The 20468-nt window shown below is 46.0% G+C and overlaps 1 protein-coding gene across 6 annotated transcripts in view; it reads left to right on the top strand.

The window, feature by feature from the left end:
• The window catches only part of RALGAPB (Ral GTPase activating protein non-catalytic subunit beta), a 2501232-nt gene that overhangs the window by 642718 nt on the left and 1838046 nt on the right, over positions 1-20468 (top strand). For all 6 annotated transcript variants that reach the window (XM_069652125.1, XM_069652127.1, XM_069652128.1 and 3 more), the window contains exon 10: positions 4537-4685. In XM_069652125.1, the coding sequence (XP_069508226.1) occupies positions 4537-4685 (149 nt within the window). The remainder of the gene's footprint in view (positions 1-4536; positions 4686-20468) is intronic.

Consider the following 20468-nt stretch of genomic DNA (forward strand, 5'->3'; position numbering starts at 1 on the left):
ACCCCTTCCTGGGTATTATGGATTTGACCCTCCGCGTCCCTGATCTCTCTGATCACCGAGCAGAGGGTCTCATTCTTGTACAACCAAGCCAGTAACCTTCCCGGCTTATCCCCCCCAGCATGTAGCCTCTCCGTGTATTTCTTATAGTTCAGTTTGCATAATCTGTCCCAGAGTTCACTACAAGCTAGCTGTAAGTCCTTTATTTTAGCCCAGTTCGCACGGGTGGTCCCCTCATTTCGTATCGGGTCCTCTAGCTCTCTTTCTGTCTCTTGCAGTTCCCGCTCAATACCCCCTTGGAGCCCTTTGGATTTAGATATTGCTACTCCCCGCACCACCACCTTGAATGCCTCCCACACTGTTCCCACCGAACTTACACTGCCCGTATTAATTTCAAAGTATTCCTCGATGGCCTCCCTCAAATCCTCTTGGAAGCCCGCATCGTGTAGAGCCTCAGTCCTGAGCCTCCACGTCGGGATCCGTGCCCTGGGGGTTGATGTCGCCACTCTATGACCAAAGACGAATGGTTGGAGAGTACCCGGGCTTTGTATTCCACCCCCACCATTTCTCCCACTATCTTGGCAAATGCAAACACGTAATCTAGCCTTGTGTGCAGGTCGTGTGGCGCTACATAGTGCGAGTATTGCCTATCCGGTGGGTGTAGTCTTCTCCACACATCCTTTAGGCCGAGGTCCATCAACAGTGTCCTCAGCGCCCTAGCTGCTGGCGCCTGCTTTTCTAACTTGTCATCTGACCTATCTATCCTGGGGTTCAGAGTGCAATTAAAGTCCCCTCCCCACACCATCGCACCACCCGCCAGGGGACTGATTTTACCATATAAAGACCTAATATATACCGCTGTATCATGGTTAGGGACATACAAATGTATGATATTCACTTCTCTGTTCTCCAGGAGTCCCACCACCCCCACCATTCTGCCTTCCGGGTCTATTGTCGAGCTAAGCAGCTGAAAGGGTACATGCGGTGCCACCCATGTAATCACCCCTCTTGCATATGCCGAATATGTGGCCCCCATGACCGTACCCCTCCATTTCCTCCTGATCACCTCTGACTACTCTTTGGTGAGGTGGGTTTCTTGTAGCAGAGCTATGTCAATCTGCATCCTCTTTAGGTACATCATCACCTTGTTACGTTTCAGATAGCTATTAAGGCCCCGCACATTCCAGGTCACAATTCTGAGATTACCCGATGCCATTGATTTGTTAGTCATTTCCCTGTTGGCTCACACACAAACTCAAACTAAAACTCCCCAAAACTATATACACCACAACCTTCCCCTCCTCGTCCCCACCCACACCCAACAACACCCTCCCCAACCATTGCCCAGCTCCATCCCTGGATCTCGGGCACCCCCACATCTAGCCCTGCTAGTAAGTCTATCCTCGGGGCTCAGCAGGGTAAAGTCGCCCTAATGGCTACTTAACTACCAAATCTCGGGGGTAGGGTGCTTCCGTCCCATTGCTCCTACTACCCATACTATCACGCATGATGTTAATGCTATTCAGTTCCAGCATGCAGTTGATACTCTATATTCCAGTCCAGCCAGAGCACAAGGTCCAAGGGCTACAAATTCACTTAAACTTCCTGTGTTCCCGAAACAAGTCCACCTTCCCATTTATCCCCTTAATGTCCATGGCACCGACTCCTGTTCCGGACAGCCCTGCAGGTCCAGCCACGACGCCGCCTCCTCCGGGGTGGCGAAAAAAAGCACCTTGCTCTTATGCAGCACCTTTAGCCTCGCTGGGTACAGAAGCATATATTTTATGCCCGCAGCATATAGCCTCCTCTTGACAGCCACGTAACTATATCTTTGCCTCTGCACCAGCATCGTATAATCTGGGTACGCCGTGATATTGGTGGATGCTCTCTCAATTGTCCCGCCCTTACGGAAATATTCCAGGATGTTCTCCCTGTCTTTATAATTCAGGATCCTTGCGATTATTGGCCTCGGCGGAGCTCCAGGTCGTGGCCTCCTCATCAAGGACCGATGGGCCCGCTCAACAGTAAACCCCTGTGAGAGTTTTTCTGCTCCTATCCCCTGGAGGATCATGTTTTCTACATAGTCCGTGGGGTCCAGGCCTTCCTCCCCCTCGGGCAGGCCGACCACACGTATGTTGTTCCTCCTCGCTCTTCCTTCCGCCTCCTCCACTCGATTTTCAAGGTTGGCGACCTGCTGTTTTAGCACATGGACCTCCTTTGCATTGCTCGTGCTGACCTCTGTGTTGACTTTCACTGTGATTTCCAGGCCACTTGTTCTCTCCGCCAACGCACAGACATCTTGACGCAGCAGGGTAACTTCGATTCCACCAGCGTCAATTTTATTTTCCAGGGCCGTCCGCAAGTCCGCCATTGCTGTGTCCCATTTGGTGCTCAAATCCGTTATGGCCGCCAGGACCTGACGGTTATCTCCTTCTGCGGCACCATCAGCGGAGGCCACGCCCGTGTTTTGCGCCGCTGCCGTGGGGGTTCGCTGCATTTTCGCAAAGACCTCCATTGTGTATTGTTTGGAATTGGCTCTGAGTCCTTTCACAGACATCTCGCAATTCTCAATCGTATCTGGTCCCCGCACTGCGATGCTGATGTGTCGTGCTCTGGTCCCTCAAACGCTAGGGCGCTAGTTGCAGCACAGAACTCACCTCCTTTGCAATGGCCTAGTCACATGTAGGTTATGCCAGACTGGGTATGTTCTGGTAATAGTGTTACACACTCGCATGTCTCAGCCATGTCAGCTGCCGTGCCCAATACAGTGACTGCATCAGAGGATCGCCAGTTTTGTTTCACTGCCGCGTCCTGCTAGATCTTTGTTCTCTGGGAGCGCCACCATTTTCGTGTTTTCATCCACGGCCTCTCCCCAGGGTACTATGTGTCCGTTCGGCTGTTCTCCAGTCTCCTTCGAGCCACTCACGTTCTTCCCGGCACCTTCCCACACGCTTGTGTGTGTTTTGCTTCCAGATTCAAGTGAAATACATGCGTTTGTTGAACGGATCAGGATGTTGGATCACGGGGCTCACAGCCTATTCCATGGCTGTCCAAGCCACGCCCCCTCTTGATTAAGCAATTAGTTATTAATTTAACATTCAGTTGAATAATCCCTCTTTAGAAGGTAGCAAATATGTAACACTTAAAATATACTTCAAAAATACACACTGTCAGTTTCAATAAACCAGTAGATAACAATTTGGGATGACACTGTGGACATTGGTACATTTAGAGCAATACTGAGTTTGGAGTCAAAAGGAAAAGGTTAGCAAATAACACAATGGATAACAAATATTCTTAAGCAGGTAAGTACTTTTGAACCCCCACAATGCAATGCAGATTAACCCTTTCCCAGCTACACAATGGAGATATTTTTAACCCTTGGACCCTCTTGCATTCTGAATTCCAGACCAGTAGGGACCATAGATCCTGCCGTTTCACTCTCCCATTGTGGGGGGAAGTGAAATCCAGTGTATGATTTGCATGTAACGGAAACTTTCCATCTCTGGAAGAAGACCTTTCTCTTTACATTCATTAAAGGTAAGAGGGTGGCCATCCCTATATAGCTCCCCAGGTATCAAGGGACCCTGTCTCTCCCAGTTTATAAAAACTCTCTTCACTCACCGGGAGAGTTCCAGGTTCTGGGTGACCGGTGAGAGCAGACCCAATCCTGTCTTGAATACCCATAGACAACCCGCTCTGTCCCAATGTTTTATGGTGCAATTAGTATTAGCTAGGAATCGGACCGGGAGAGTCTGGAATACATTAAGTAACCTCGGAAGAGGGGTCATTATTACAGCTTGTATTTGACGTAACCAGGAAATCTCCTTTAAGTCCCAACATGCTGATTGTTTCTTGACTGCCCTCCACAACCTGTGTATATTGGCTTTCATCAGGGTATTGTATTGTGCAGTGATTCTTACCCTCCCCAAGTATTGTATATCATTCTCCGCCCACCTCTGTTTTAGGGCCCTAAGAGTTTCAGGGGGTTGAGGAAGTTTTTGTAACACCCTCTGTTGGAACTGCAACCACTGACGATAATGAGGGTGTAAACACACCTGATAAAGGAGAGCCAGAGCGACACTCTCAGTTAGGGGTAGCAGGCTGACAGTTACAGTTTAAGTAGGTTTGAGTATTGCACTTATACTTAATCGAAATATCTTAATTTGTGCTGCCTGTTGAATTTTTTTTCTCACATTGACAGCCAAAAATAAATGTAGAACTAAAAATAGTGCTACACGGTAGCTTTATTGGTTTTCATTTTTCCCCATCCGGATTGAAACTCTGTGTTTTTAGCACTTCGAATTGTGGCGGCTGCATTTCTACAATATTATGAGATTTGAACTGAATAAAGTATGAACTTATTCAACTTTTGGGATGGCTCTTTTCTGGTACCAAATACTGTATTTACTTTCCCATTAGTTGTAACACATATTTAGACCTTTTGTACTTGTGACTACCTTTTAATTGTGAAATGCTGTGGAAAGTGCTTTTAAAAATCAAAACAAAATGAGAAATAATTACTCTTCTTCTTTCCAGGAATAACCCGACCCAGATCAGACAGTGCTCCCCCCACACCAGTCAATAGACTAAGTATGCCACACAGCGCTGCTACCAGTACAACACCACCTCACAGTCGCAGGCTTCGCACTGTAACTGTGAACAAAACAACATTGAAAGCCAACACAGTAAGCCACAATACTTTTTCTTGGACTGAGAATATTTGTACAATTGCATTATGGTGTTTTCTAAGTTATGTTATGTGACCAATTTGAAGCAGCCCTCTTTAATAGGAGGTTTTTAGCATGTCCTCAAAGAGTTTTCACTGTATGCTTTGGTTTTAAATGCCGTACAAAATCTAGCTATTTTTGTGCCAATTTACATTTAAGTTTATTTCGTGTAAAATCCATAAGCGATACATTTGTTCCACAAAAATCACAATTTTTCACTTAAAGCGATCTGCTGATCACACCATTGCTATTTTTATCAGTTTTGTGGCTTTAAGTCTCGTTCTATATATATGTTAAAAGTATTCATCATGCTTCATATTATGGAAGAAGTAGAGTGGAATACCTTTCATCAAGCGTTTAACGTGACAGATTGCCACACCACTTTTCCACACCCCTGAACTCCTATACATTTGATTGAAACACTGTAAATGTAATGCCACCCAAAAAAGTTATATAAATGTTATATAGACTCGATAAGAATCACGCTGTAGTGTTTATCACATTTGATATAGATGTATGTAAACCACTATACATTTAATCAAACCCCAATAAATTGTATGTACATTTTATATGAATTTTATAAGAACCTCAATAAATGTAATATAAAAATACAACTTTGAAAGCTCCCCTATAGTTTGATTGGGTCTATGTGCTAAATAGTCATGCATCTATGGGCGGCGCTAAGGGTATGACGCTATTAGGAGTGGGGTCTCACTATATGGATATACAGTTGTTATTCTAGGCCTCAAACATGTGCGCTCTTCAAACTTCTCTGTGCTGTCAAGCATGGTGTTGGAAACTGTAAGTATGATCAGCTACAGTTATGATGGGAAGAAAAAAGAATCTGGCCGCTCCAGCGATCCCAATGATAGTTATTTTCTTATTTCCTTTGGAGAAGATGCAACGGTCTTGATGCAGTGGGTGACTCGCAGGCTTTGATGGCGGAATTTGAAGATCAGGAGCTCAGTGAGAACATGTCTACACTTTTTGTGGGTAGTCAGCGGCCTCTCAAGGCCAATGTCATGAGGCGGTCTGTTTGAGATGTCATTCAGAATGCTCCAGCAGGGCAGCCGAAGATATGGCTAATTTGCAAATGGCTAACAATGCCTACACCTTGGTTCTCGAGCAGCCATGGGGGTATAGCCCATACATCATCTTTAGGTATGCAACATGGTGAAATGGAGTCTGAAGACAATGGATACGACTCTATGATCGTGCAGGATGGTGGAGTTGAGGTGGGGGACAGTGATCCTGAACCCCCCACACCCTCCACCCTCAACATTTGGGGAACACAGAAGGACATGAAGTGTCTATGTTGGACGGGTATAATTTTGAAGCACACATTTGTACCTTTTAGGGGTGCAACACCTAACCCGGAGTTAAAACCATTCATTTCTGTTTTTGTCTACGGCCTCTAGCTGATAAAATATACGGCAATGAGGAGAGCTAAACTGTAACAGACACTGTCAATATTTACTGTTTGCTGCTCAAATCAAATTGAAAACCTTGGGAATCTCAATAATAGCCTGTGTAAGCAATGTATTTTGATAATGGAGACAAATTGTTTTAAAGACGATGCGGTCACAGCAGTTGTGACCTGGGCTGATATCCTAGCCATAGTGGTGAAAACATGTTTACAACAGGACTTTGCAAATGGTGCTACGGACATAAAGATATTCCACAGCAGGAAGCTCATAAATGTTTGCAAATATCCTCTACAGATAAATCATTTCATAAAATTTGCTACGTGTTCAGCCCTAAACGTCTTGTAAAAATGATGCATCTAATACAGCCATCAACCCAGCTAAGGGTTCGCAAAGGGGTGGAACATTGCATGTCTAAAATGTCATGGGATATACAAGTGGCATATAAGTGCCTTGTGAGCCTGGAGGTCCAACTGGATTCGGCCTTGCAAAGACGTTGCACTGCAAATGGGTCAGAGGTCTCCTGGTATTTGCAGTCTGCAGCTCTTGAGAGGCACAGCACCTCGGGAGATGGCTCGATTTGTAGTTCGTCTCAGGGCTGGTTGGTCCTACTTCCTCTTCAGGCCTTCCCTGTTAATAAGAAAACAGGGCCATGACAGAAGTGGTTGATTCATGGTTACTGGAAGGTTTTACAGGTGTCTCTGGTCGTCTTCAGTTTCAGATCTTCTGTTCCAGTGGTCGACTTGCCTTTCACCTCAGCAACCTCACCTTTTATTCGGTTGTGCCAAACTTCTGCAAACGATCACATTTTACAGAAAAGGGCGGAAGGTTGTCCAATAAGGACAGCCAGCCCCTCAATGGAAACTGATTTCATGTAGGCACTCTAACTCCACCCCCACTTCCTGCCTTCGCAGACGCACTGAAACCTAGGCGTGGACACTGCAGGGTTCCCACCAAAGGCAAAACACACACATAGACCTCCCCCTCCCGACCCGGATGGGAGGTATTTGATCCTGAGTGGCCATATAGAACAGATTGAAATATGTATAGTTAAACCCTACTTCCCCAACCATGGGACCCCAACACACCTCACTTCAATATGTGCTACGATAGCCCTGCACTAAAATTGTTTTTTCAACTGAGGCAGGAACTTTAACTATGTACACGACTTGGACCTTGATATATCCAACCCCCCAGCCACCCGTACAGTAGCTCCCACTGCGGCACTGAATGGTACGCTCAAACATCTAGACTTAGTTGATGTATGGAGGGAGCGGCATCCAGAAGACGGGGGTTATTCTTATTTCTCCTCCCCCCCATAACCTGTATACCCAAATTGTTCATGACAAGAACCCACCTAACACAGGTGGAATCGGTACAATACCTTGGCAGGTCAGTCTCCGACCACTCCCCACTGATGCTTGAATGGAAAATGCTGGGCCCGCGACCCCCCATACTAATGTAGCGCATGCCTACAGACGCCCTAACCGACCGGGCCTTCAAGGAAGAATTGCATGGTAAACTAGAAGAATATATAAAGAGAAATGTGGGTAGCGTTAAGGAATGGGGCACGGTGTGGGAGGCAATGAAACTAGTGGTCCGAGGGGAAGTTATTACTAACGCGGGCGGCTTCCGGAGAAAACTGAGGGCGGAACTGGGGAAATGGGAGGTGGAAATCAGACAACTAGAAGCACAAACATCCGGGAACAGGGGAGAGGAGCTAAGATTAACAGAACTAAAACATAACTGTCAGGACACCTGGGGGAGGTTATCGAAATTTGATTACAAGGTAAAAACAACTAGAGCTCATGCAGAGGTGGATAAGCCAGGCAGGCTACTGTCGTGGCTGTGCAAGAGGGAGCATCCGAGGCACTTGACTACGGAACTAAAAGATAGGCTAGGTATGGTATGTAAGACACAAGAGATCAATGACACTTTCACAGAGTTCTATTCTTCCCTACATCGCCACGAACATCAGACACCCCACAAGGACATACTGGGCACACTAGAAGAAATAGGCCTACCCAAGCTGGGCACGATGCAGCGCAAGTTGTTAGAGAAGGACATTTTCGGCAGGAGATATATCTGAAGCGATTAGATCGCTAGCCACAAGTAAAACACTGGGGAGCGACGGACTCCCCCACAGTTCTACAAGGCATATGAGTCAGCCCTAACTCCCATACTGCTCGAGGTATTCAAAGAAGCATACGAGAAAGAAATATTGCCGGGAAGTATGAGAGAAACACAGGTAATACCAATACCCAACAAGGGAAACCCACTGATGAATGCGATTCGTACAGGCCACTAGCAATGCTAAATTAAGATATTAAGATCCTTGTTACCATACTGGCCCAGCAGCTAGCAAAAGTCATTGGAGATGTAGTACACAAAGACCAGAATGGTTTAATCCCCGGCCGCAATATGGCAATAAACCTGCGCAGGCTACAACGTGCTAGCAGAGGCCGGACTCACAGGCGCACTATGCCATAATTTTACTAGATGCCATAAGAGCGTTTAACTCGCTATACTGGGAATGGCTGTTGGCAGTACTAAAAGAATTTCCGGTTCAGAGAACAATTTGTTAAATGGTATGAATACTGTATACCAAGCCAGTGGCTAGGGTGAAATCTGGCAGGGTTGTGTCACCGGTCTGGGACATTGAGAGAGGCACCAGGCAGGGATGCCCGCTTTCACCCATGTTGTACATTCTAGGCCTTGAGCCATTTATTTACCTGCGAAAGCAATTTCTCTAGGCTGACATTTGGGTAGGAGGCGTCAACCATTTGGTTTCGCTATATGTGGACGATGTACTGCTGTATCTGTAAGGGTATCCAGTTAATATGCTGAAAACATTTTTTCGAATGACAAATATGGCAAAAAATATTTTACAGAAAAAATTTGAATGTATTATTTTTTAATTTACATGTTTTTTTTGTTTCGCGAGTAAGAAAAAAGGGGGGTGGGGGTAAACCCCCCCCCCCGTTGCAAACAAAAAAGAACAACAAAAGACATTCAATTTTTTTTTTTCGGTGAAATGTTTTCAACATTATGGCATTCGAAAAAATGTCATTCAAAATAGTCACTAGGAACCATCTGTAAGATCTGCACCTTATTTTATTTTTTATTTTAGTATTTGTATAGCGCGCTACAACCCAAGGGCATAGAGGCGCTAAGAAGAATATGTATGTATGCAGGCTTGCTTAAGGGTTACAGGATAGCGACCCAGTACAATGGATTAATACAGTTACATTGTTTCCAATAGGTTACATGTCAGGTACTGTAATCAGTACAGTATTCAAATGATGGCGATAGGGGGAGGCGAGTCAAACAAAAAGCTTTGTCTTCAAGGCTTTACGGAAGGTTGTGTGGGATTCGATCATCCTGAGTTGGGCAGGGAGGGTGTTCCAGTAAGTTGCAGCCAAGGTAGGGAAACTGGAGCCACCGGCTCGCACTCTTCGTGTATGAGGCACAATGAGGCGATTCGCGTATGCAGACCTGGAATGTCTAGAGGGTTTTTTTTTTTATGATCCTCTGAGCTAAGTAGGTGGGTGCCAAACCATGGATGCATTTGTGTGCAATTGCCAGTGTTTTGAAAAGGATCCTTTCTTTGACGGGCAGCCAATGAACCTGCCTTCCAACCCCAGAGATTTGATCCCTGCGAGCTGTACCAGTCGCGGCCCTCAGGGCATTATTCTGAGCTACTTGAAGTTTCGACAAGTTCTTTTGTCCTTAATGTCCCAACGATACTTGATTTTTTAGACAATTACGCAAAGGTGTCTGGGATCTGCTTCAGCAAAGAAAAATCTTTTATTTTCCCAATAGCGGGCCTAAAGGGGAAAGACAGGGGTGAACTACCAGCAGTCAGGCTCCGATGGGAACTGGAATCGTTCAAATACTTGGGGGTGAACATTAGACACACACCAGAGCAGACGCACAAGAGCAACACAGCAACAGTGGTGCAGAGTTTGCGGAAATCCCTGAAATCCTGGTCCAAATTGCCGATATCTCTAATGGGCAAGGTCACCATTACCAAAATGATCATATTGCCAAGTTTTTTTTTATATTACTTCCAAAGTGTCCACTGCTACATTAAAGCTTCCTTCTTCTGCTTGCTGGATGCACTCGTTCGTGACTTCTTGTGGGGCACTTCCCGCCACAAACTGTCACTTGTTACACTATGCCTGCCTTACAGAGACGCTGGGGTGCAACTGCCAAATTTTGAGAAATAGTATATTACAGCCGAGCTTAGTTTTGTGACCAAGTGGTTATCGGACGAGGCCACATCGGAAACAGAACTTCTATCGTGTCTAGTGGCGCCAGCACGCTTAAAAGAAATAATATGGGTGCGTCTAGGTTGCCTGGGGAGTGTTCCCATGTTAGTGACACTGGGCAGAAGGGTATGGAATAGGGCTATAACCCTGTTGAAAGTAGCGCGCCCCTACTCACCTGAGACCCTGATTGTAGCTGATGCCTGCAAGCTCGACACAGACATGGCGGTGGTGAGACACTGGGAAAAGTGTATCTATTCCTGGGGCAATATGTATGAAGGAGGAACCTTCAGAGAGTTTGAATCTCTCAGAGAAAAAGAGGGGCTGTCCGGGGGACAATTCCTGTGGTACCAGAGGGCACGAAAGGTGGCGAGGGAGAAATGGGATGGATGGCTGAAAATACTGGCACCAAACCCCTTACTAGTACTAATGCATAATCTGGGTGACGGTTGGGAACCGGGGTCCAGACTCTATAGCACACTGGCAGACGGACCAAACCCCAAGTGTACAGAGTTGAAAGAGAAATGTGAAAAGGATCTAGGAACCAATATTATAGACAAGGATTGGGAAAGGATACTATTATACCTCAAGGAAGTGTCAAGAAATTCCCGTTTCAGGCTGATACAACTAAACATACTGTACCGTACATACATTACACCACACAGGATCGCAAAATGCAGCAATAACACATGATCAACATGCCCCTGGTGTGCGATGGATGTTGCAGATTTGATACACATGTTCTGGGGCTGCGTACGAGTGCAAATGTTCTGGGCTGAGATCGAACAAACATGCAGGAAGGCTGCAATAGTGAGATATGAATGTACACCAAAAGAATGCTCATTAGGCGCATATCCCAGAAATGGAAAATACAAACATGTGACCAAATGTATGGATATGGCATGTATATTAGCCAAAGGATCCATTGCAATGGCCTGGAAATCCCCCAACGGTCCGTAGTATGTTTGCTGGTATCGAGAATTTGAACGGTGGGCCGAGGCTGAAACTAGAGTTTGGATGGAGGGAGTACATGGTTCTGTTGCAGAAGGAAGCAACAGGTGTGCAGCGTGGAAACTATTGATCTGGGATATGTTTCACCTGTCAGACAAACCCCCTTGAACACCATTGCCCCCCTAGCTACAAATACATTCCTGGATTGTTCATAGTTGTTGTATTATTAGAAGAAACCAGAGGTTATTGTTCAACTGTCAGCTTTGGTTACCATTATTGTGCCTCCCGCTGCGCTACAAGCACACAAAACAGATGGACAACACAATGTCAGACAAGTGAAGAAGTTATTTATTTGTTACCTTGTTTACTGTTGTACTGGAACGTTGCTAAAAATGTACAGACACTTTTGCCATTATGTACACATTTAATGTATGAATAACTGTACTTATAAATGTCAATAAAATATGTTAAAATAAACAGACCTCCCCCTCCCAGAATGGTAGAAGAAGGACTAACAAAGAACCACCACACGAGAAATGGCGAAAAAAGAAAGGAGCCAACATGTTCGAACATAGGAGACCCTATTTTGCACAACCGAGACTGTGAATACAGTCTGCTGTAAGAAATAGCACAATAGTTGGTAGAACACGTCCACTGCCACCAGCCATAACTGTGGGGTTGTCACTGTGACTAAAAAGTCACAGGAGCAGAGAGAAGGGGGATACTAGATATCTCCTTAGCATTCCACGTAAGGGTGTGTGTGCTATCTCTCAGGATAACCAAATGGGTTGCCAGCAACACTGCACATAAGTGCTGTGTGCTGCAAAAGTTAAACCCAGATACCTTTAAAGAGATATGGAGGAAAGTAGAATACATAGTAAAGAAATAACACAGCAAACTGAGTTCCAAAAAGTCCGAGCAAATAAGAGTGAATGAGGGGGAAAAGGCCCCCCTCATTCAGGATTGAAATCAAAAGGTCCAGTAGGCCAGCAAAAAGTGCTGGGGGGTCTCACTAGGAGAGGGGATGAAGCATAACAATGATAAATCTCCCCAACACCAACTCAGTTGATCTGCTTAGATCACATGCTCTGCATAGTCCGACATCTAGTGGTAGCAGCAGAGTATTCCATGATTTGTTTTCAAAACTCGAAAAAGGGACGTCAAGTGGTCGTGTTAGTAATACCATCCCTGGTGTGATGTCTACTGTACCCACGTCCTTCATGTTAGGGAGAATTCTCTGTTTAGGCTGAATTTCCTAACCTAGTGAGTCCCCCAGCAGCTTTGCTGGATTTCTGGAGTTTGTTTTTTTCTCCTGCCAAGAGTGAGTCTCTTTTCTTCACACTCTTGGGCATGATTTGAGGGGTTCCTTTGACTGTTAATGTGCTTTATTGGCTATGGGGTCTTTTACTCCATAGGGTCTCATGTGTTTTTACTATGTGTGTTACACAGCACCCTCAGTGCAGTGACACAGGGGTGTCATAGTGACACCCACCATAGACTCCATACCCTGGGACTGACTACTGTCTCCCAGGGCATGTAAAGTCACCATTGGCTTTACTAGTCCCATATTATGAACAGTAACCAGTACAAACCATCATATTTTGGAGGTACTGGTCGGGGCAATTCGATTGCCCTGGGGTCTGTTAGTCGAGGGGGCACGTCTCCGTCCCCCCTGATCGAGTTTTGGCTGGTGGCAGTGGATACTACTTTTTATATTCGACCGCGAATATACCTCTATGGGATTTTCCCATTGTTCGAGGCTACCAACTTTAATTATTTAATTCTCATAGCCTCGAACATACTGCCGGTTTATTTATTTAATATTAATTCGCAGGTTGGTATTTTTTGCCAGAACTCAATTCTAAAATGGCTTTTGTGTTCTCTTCTGTGGCTCCAACCCATTGTTCCACTTTTTGGCGGGCTTCTCCACAGAAGCCTCCAAAGGTGGTGCCACTCTGTCTGGGTACCACAGGGGTTGTGGGAAGGGGTTTAGGCACCCTGGACTGAGGACGCACTCTTGTGTGATTGGACCAAGTGGTGAGCTGGCCGGCTCACCACTTAGCATGTTTGATTGACAGCTATGCTGAGTGAATGGGGGTGTGCTGCATAAAACCAGGGCTTTTGGGACTGGAACTTTAGAAGTCGCCACAGGACCTGAGAATCCGACGAGGGAGAAGCTGAGCCGACCTGCTACGACGACACCACGGTGGAGCCCTGCGGAACCGACTCACCACTTCCCGACGACAGAGAAGATCTCCCGGCTGGAGAGTCTTCTTCCCCTGACTGGTGGGCACAACCAGTTTACCTTCTTTTTCTCGCATCCCAGGACGTCTTGTGGTCGAATTGCCCATGCCAAGTACCCCGGCAAAGGGATAGCCACTTACCACTGGACTGGGAATAAAAGGACCGCTCCTTTTAACTGAGAACTCCGCGGCTGGTTTCTTCCCTGGCAGTGCAACGGACTCCTGTCTTCCTCCCCGACAAGATGCTCTCTTCCCCCCGGATGAAGCACCAACTTGCATCCACTGCCAGGAACAACTGCCCCCGATGGAGTATTCTCACCACTTTAAGGTACTGTGTCCGCCAGGCCTCCCTTTCTAAAGATTGCTACAAGATGATAATAATCCCTTAACCTTCTGGACTGGGCTGGCCGCCATGACCACTGTCATGATTACGGGGTTCCCTCGCAAAAGAATTTCCAAGAGTTCCTGGTTGGCCGCTTACAGTTGCTGGTCTAAGAATAGGCAGGTTGACTCTTCCTCATCACTCAACATGGCTGCCTGTAGTTACAACCTCTAGGTGGGCCAGCAGTCTAGTTTTCTGTCACTCGGGAGTATTTAAGCCCCGCCCCTTTGCTCAACGGCGCTTCGCGTCTTCAGCTGTCTCAGCGAACGCTTACCGCGGTTCAGCCCTCTGACAGGAATTCCTCAGCTTCCCTAGTATTCCATGGAAACCCTTTTCTGTAGTGCCCTGGAATAGCTTTTCCCGTCCAGTCCGCTGTCCCAAGTTGTGAATTCTGTGTAAAGTTGGCTTTCTTCAGTGCGGTGTTGGCGGTTACGCTTTTCCAGTTGGCGTTTATTGTGAGGAGAGTTTTCGAGGCGCACCTCCCAGTTCTGTCGCCCCTGTTGTTTTCACAGCAAGTATCTTTCCCTTTTAGTTCTCGCTATAGATTAATGGTTCCTATAGTAGCAACTGCTTTTCACACATTAGTTCTTTCGCGCAAGTGAATGTTCAAACCATATTCACCTCACAGAAGTTAAGAGGGTTGTGTGGAGAATTGTTTCTAGGAACATTAGTGTTCGTTTTTTCTGTCGTCATCAGGTACACTAAGTTTACGCATTTTGGAACCAAAAATGTTGCGGGTTGTGCACTTCAGTTTTTAGACACATTAGGGTGTTTCTGCATTTAGAGGGTTAGTGACACCATTCCTGTCTGACACTGTTAGGAAGTGTACCCCTTTAGACATTTCTGGAAGTTTAAGGATAATTCCATTCTCCTCACGTCCCTTCTTCAGAACACGCACCCCTGCGCAGAAGCAGGATGGAGAGCTAACCAAATCACCAACTAAGGTAACCGAAGAATACAGTTTATTTTGAAGGTGATTCTTTTTTCCCTATTTTAGGAATCACTTAGTTATTGAGTGTGGTAATTGTTTTCATGTATAGATAGAGAGTCCAATTGGGATAAGATAACAGCGCACCCTGAGAAGTTTCCGAATATCAAGTGGTGTCCCCGAGGAGTCTAAGGTAAGCGTTACAGAACGCGAAGCCAGTCATAAAAAATACTCCGCCTGGGCATCATGGGAACTTCTGAGGTAGATCAGTTAGCTCAACTACTGGGAGAACTTAGAGCTGAAGTCCATGCAGCCCGGTCCGAAACCGGCGCTCTTAGAAGGGAACTGGGAATCAATAGGGAACGAACTGAAGAGTTGGCTCGCCAGTTATTACAGAATCAGGCGGGACAGGTTCCCCTTCCCCAAGGTAATGCCCAAGCTTCCTCTTCTACATCGCCCTCAGTTCCGTTCCAAGTGGTAATTCCAGGAAATATTCCCTTAGCCCCTCCTGAGAGATTCACGGGGGACCCGAAAAGGTTTGCCGTGTTTTTAAATCAGTGTAGACTACATTTTTTGTGCAGACCTGGGGTTTTCTCCACTGACCAATCAAAGGTTGCTTTCGTGTTGTCTTATTTGGGTGGTCATGCAGCAGATTGGTCCATTCCTTTGGTTAATCGGGATGATCCCGTGTTGCAGAACTTTTCAGAATTCCAGAGAGAGTTAGAGAAATTGTTTGCTCGCCATTCACAAGGTCAGGCATTGGACAATGAGTTACTGTCACTCAAGCAGGGCAATCAGGAGCTGCTTGCTTACGTGGCTACTTTCAATCGATTAGTGGCAGAAACTAATTGGCCTACAGAAAAGAGAGTGACACTGTTTTATCGTGGTCTGCGCAGTGAGCTGAAGGATGTTCTCGCTCAAGTTGTCAATCCGCCCGAATGTCTCACAGAATTCATAGACCTGACAATCCAGTTGGATCATCGTCTTCAGGATAGGAGAACGGATCGAGCTCGTCAGGACAGTCGACCCTTTGTAGTCCGCTCCCGAGAATCAACGTCGAAGTCAGGATTAGATGTTCCCAATGAACCCATGCAGTTGGGCGGAATTCGAGGCCCAATTTCCCAAGCAGAGAGAGAGAAGAGACGACAGTTGCAGTTGTGTTTGTATTGTGGCAAGGCCGGTCATTTTTTAAAGGATTGTCCAGTAAAACCTTCACGGAGGCCTTTAGGAGGAATCAATCCGGATAAAAAAGAACAGACGGCGGAAAACTCCAGTGCCCGACAAGTTTAGAGGTCCGCTTGTCGAGCATGGAAAAGGTTGCAGCGACCTCACACTTCGTGTGTCCTATTGTCCTTTCTTGCCACAATAACCCCACACAGAGGCATGCATTGGTTGCGTACATAGACTGTGGGGCCATTGGCAACTACATGGATCAACATCTGGCTAGTAAATTGGGATTCCCCTTGAGGAATAAGTTGGAAGCTGAAAACGTCTCCGGAGTGGATGGTACACCTTTGGTGTCAGGTCCCGTGACCCAGTGCACTGACCCCCTCTTAATGCTTTGCCAGGAAGGACACAGGGAGAGGATCTCTTTTGACCTGATTCAAGCTCCTCAATTCCAGATCATCTTGGGAATACCTTGGTTGGAGAAGCATAACCCTGTGATCGATTGGTGTTCCCGGACATTGAAGTTTGACTCCAAGTGCCAAAGTATGTGTTTTTCTGCAGAAGGTCCAAAGGACGCCAGGCAGTCTGAGATGACTATCTACACCACCTTGGGTCTCATAGGTTCATTACCAGTAGAATACAAAAAATTCCAGGATATTTTCCAAAAAGAAAAACAGGCAGAAATTTTGCCCCCTCACAGACCCTATGACTGTCAAATTGATCTCATTCCAGGGGCTCAGCTTCCTTGTAGCAGAATTTATGCCCTCACTGAAAAAGAAAATGCTCATCTAAAGGCTTATCTGGATCAATACCTGGCCAATGGGTTTATTAGACCGTCCAAGTCACCGGTGGCATCTCCTCTCTTTTTTGTGCCCAAAAAGGAAGGGGATTTGCGAACCTGCATAGATTACAGAGCACTGAATCAAATCACGGTGAAGAACCGCTATCCTCTTCCCCTTATTTCGACCTTGCTGGATCAGGTGAAGCAGGCACAAATATTCACCAAGCTTGATCTAAGAGGTGCCTATCATCTCATTCGAATTAAGAAAGGTGAGGAGTGGAAAACCGCCTTTCGGACACGATTCGGGCTCTTCGAATATCAAGTCATGCCCTTCGGGCTTTGCAATGCTCCTGCTGCCTTCCAGGCCTTTATGAATGATATCTTCAGAGATCTACTGGACATCTGTGTGGTGGTCTATGTGGACGACATTTTAATTTTCTCTGCAAACCTGGCGGATCATGTAAGGCACGTGACATCGGTGCTTCAAAGGCTCCAAGACAATTCTCTGTATGTGAAATTGGAAAAGTGTCATTTTCACGTCCCTGAGATTGAATTCTTGGGGTTCATTCTATCTTCTAGTGGAGTCAAAATGGATAACAGAAAGGTTGATGCCATCCTGTCTTGGCCTGCTCCAACTTCTGTCAAAGGAGTTCAGAGTTTTCTGGGATTCGCGAATTTCTATCGGCGTTTTGTTTCTGATTTCTCTGGCCTAGTTCATCCTATCACCTCACTACTTCGAAAAAACAGGAAATTTGAATGGACTAATGAAGCTGATGAGGCATTTAAGAAATTAAAAGAGCAATTTACTGCTGCACCTGTTCTACAACATCCAAGACCTGATCTTCCGTTTGTAGTCGAGACTGATGCCTCTAACGTGGCTATGGGAGCCGTATTGTCTCAGCGTGATCCTGACACCCAAGAATTGCACCCCGTAGCTTTCTGGTCAAGGAAGTTCGCTGCTGCAGAATTAAATTACACCATTACCGATAAGGAGTTTTTGGCTATAATTTGTGCCTTGAAGGAATGGAGGCATCACTTGCTGGGCGCACGACACACGGTGACCATCTTCACCGATCATCGGAACTTGCAATACTTACGCTCTGCAAAGGCACAATCTTCAAGACAGCTACGATGGGCCCTCTTTCTAGCGGAATATGACTTTGTTATTACTTTCAGACCAGGAGTGCGAAATGGTAAGGCTGATGCCTTGTCTCGAATGGGTAATGGAGAAGAAGCCTATGTGCCAGTGAATCCAGTGGAGATCATTTCTGGAGAAAAGATCCTGGGAGTAATGAACACAACGGACTCTGCCTTTGAAGAGTTAAAAAGGGAAATTCAAAACCATCTTACGCAGGATGAATTGTTGAACTGGGAGTCCAGAGGAGTAGGCTTTACAGTGCAGGAGGGTCTTCCCTTTTATCAAGAACGGTTATACTTGCCCACGCCTCAACTACAAGAAAGAGTGGTTACCAACTATCATGACGCTCTTTTGGAAGGTCACCCCGGAATCAAAAAGACCATGGAGAAAGTTAAAAGATCTTATTGGTGGCCTACCTGGAGAAAAGATGTCATTCAGCATTTGAAAACTTGTGGTAACTGCGCTCAAAATAAGAATCAAAAGAGAAAACCTGCAGGCTTGCTTCTTCCATTGAGTGTGCCACCAACCCCCTGGCACACCATCTCCATGGACTTCATCACCGATTTACCTCCTTGTGAAGGGTTTGACACGATCATGGTGGTGGTGGACTTGTTCTCCAAAATGGCACATTTTATCGCATTGAAAGGATTGCCGTCAGCCTCAGTTCTGGCAAAAACCTTTTTGGAGAATATTGTGAAGCTGCATGGCTTTCCTGCGGTGATAATCTCTGATCGAGGTAGCCAATTCGTCGCCAAGTTTTGGAGAAGATGTTGTGAATTGGCCAAAGTTGATGTACGTTTGTCCACCAGTCATCATCCCCAAACTGACGGTCAAACTGAGCGAACCAATCAAACTCTAGAGCAGTACCTCAGATGTATGTTGCATCAATTGGAGAACACCTGGCTAAATGTTTTGTGGATAACCGAATATGCATATAACAATTCTGTTCATTCCTCCACTGGTTTGAGTCCTTTTTACACCTTACATGGCCGACATCCACGCACCTCAGCTTACGATCCACCTGAACCGTTAGAAATGCCAGCAGTAAAATCCCTGCATGAGAAAATCACCTCAGCCATCGCTCAAGCTCGAGAACAATTATCCATGGCCAAAAAATCCCAGAAAAAATTTGCAGATGACAAAAGAAGTGTTGCACCAGAGTATGAGGTGGGGAATTTGGTTTGGTTGGCCACCCGAAACCTGACCTTGAAGGGAGCTAGAAAGTTCCTTCCCCGCTTCCTGGGACCTTTTGCAATTGAAAAAATCATCAATCCCGTGGCCATCAAGTTAACCCTTCCAAAGAACATGAAAATCCATCCAGTATTTCACGTCTCTCTTTTAAAGCCTGTTAATCCAAACACACGAATCTCCGAAGCACCAGCCCCTGTGGTCATTGATGATGACCAACTAGAATACGAGGTCAAGGCCATTTTAGATTCCAAAATTGTGCGTAATAGGCTATTCTACTTAGTGGATTGGAAAGGTTATGGCCCTCAAGACAGAACTTGGGAACCCTGCGAGAATGTTCATGCCCCTAGGCTACTCAGAATGTTTCACCGCAACCACCCATCCAAACCAGGGAGAGGGAATTTCAGTTTTGGAGGGGCCTTGGGGGGGAATACTGTCATGATTACGGGGTTCCCTCGCAAAAGAATTTCCAAGAGTTCCTGGTTGGCCGCTTACAGTTGCTGGTCTAAGAATAGGCAGGTTGACTCTTCCTCATCACTCAACATGGCTGCCTGTAGTTACAACCTCTAGGTGGGCCAGCAGTCTAGTTTTCTGTCACTCGGGAGTATTTAAGCCCCGCCCCTTTGCTCAACGGCGCTTCGCGTCTTCAGCTGTCTCAGCGAACGCTTACCGCGGTTCAGCCCTCTGACAGGAATTCCTCAGCTTCCCTAGTATTCCATGGAAACCCTTTTCTGTAGTGCCCTGGAATAGCTTTTCCCGTCCAGTCCGCTGTCCCAAGTTGTGAATTCTGTGTAAAGTTGGCTTTCTTCAGTGCGGTGTTGGCGGTTACGCTTTTCCAGTTGGCGTTTATTGTGAGGAGAGTTTTCGAGGCGCACCTCCCAGTTCTGTCGCCCCTGTTGTTTTCACAGCAAGTATCTTTCCCTTTTAGTTCTCGCTATAGATTAATGGTTCCTATAGTAGCAACTGCTTTTCACACATTAGTTCTTTCGCGCAAGTGAATGTTCAAACCATATTCACCTCACAGAAGTTAAGAGGGTTGTGTGGAGAATTGTTTCTAGGAACATTAGTGTTCGTTTTTTCTGTCGTCATCAGGTACACTAAGTTTACGCATTTTGGAACCAAAAATGTTGCGGGTTGTGCACTTCAGTTTTTAGACACATTAGGGTGTTTCTGCATTTAGAGGGTTAGTGACACCATTCCTGTCTGACACTGTTAGGAAGTGTACCCCTTTAGACATTTCTGGAAGTTTAAGGATAATTCCATTCTCCTCA

The sequence above is a fragment of the Ambystoma mexicanum genome, chromosome 3p (assembly GCF_040938575.1).
Source record: "Ambystoma mexicanum isolate Mex_15411 chromosome 3p, UKY_AmexF1_1, whole genome shotgun sequence".
NCBI classification, from domain to species: Eukaryota; Metazoa; Chordata; class Amphibia; order Caudata; family Ambystomatidae; genus Ambystoma; species Ambystoma mexicanum.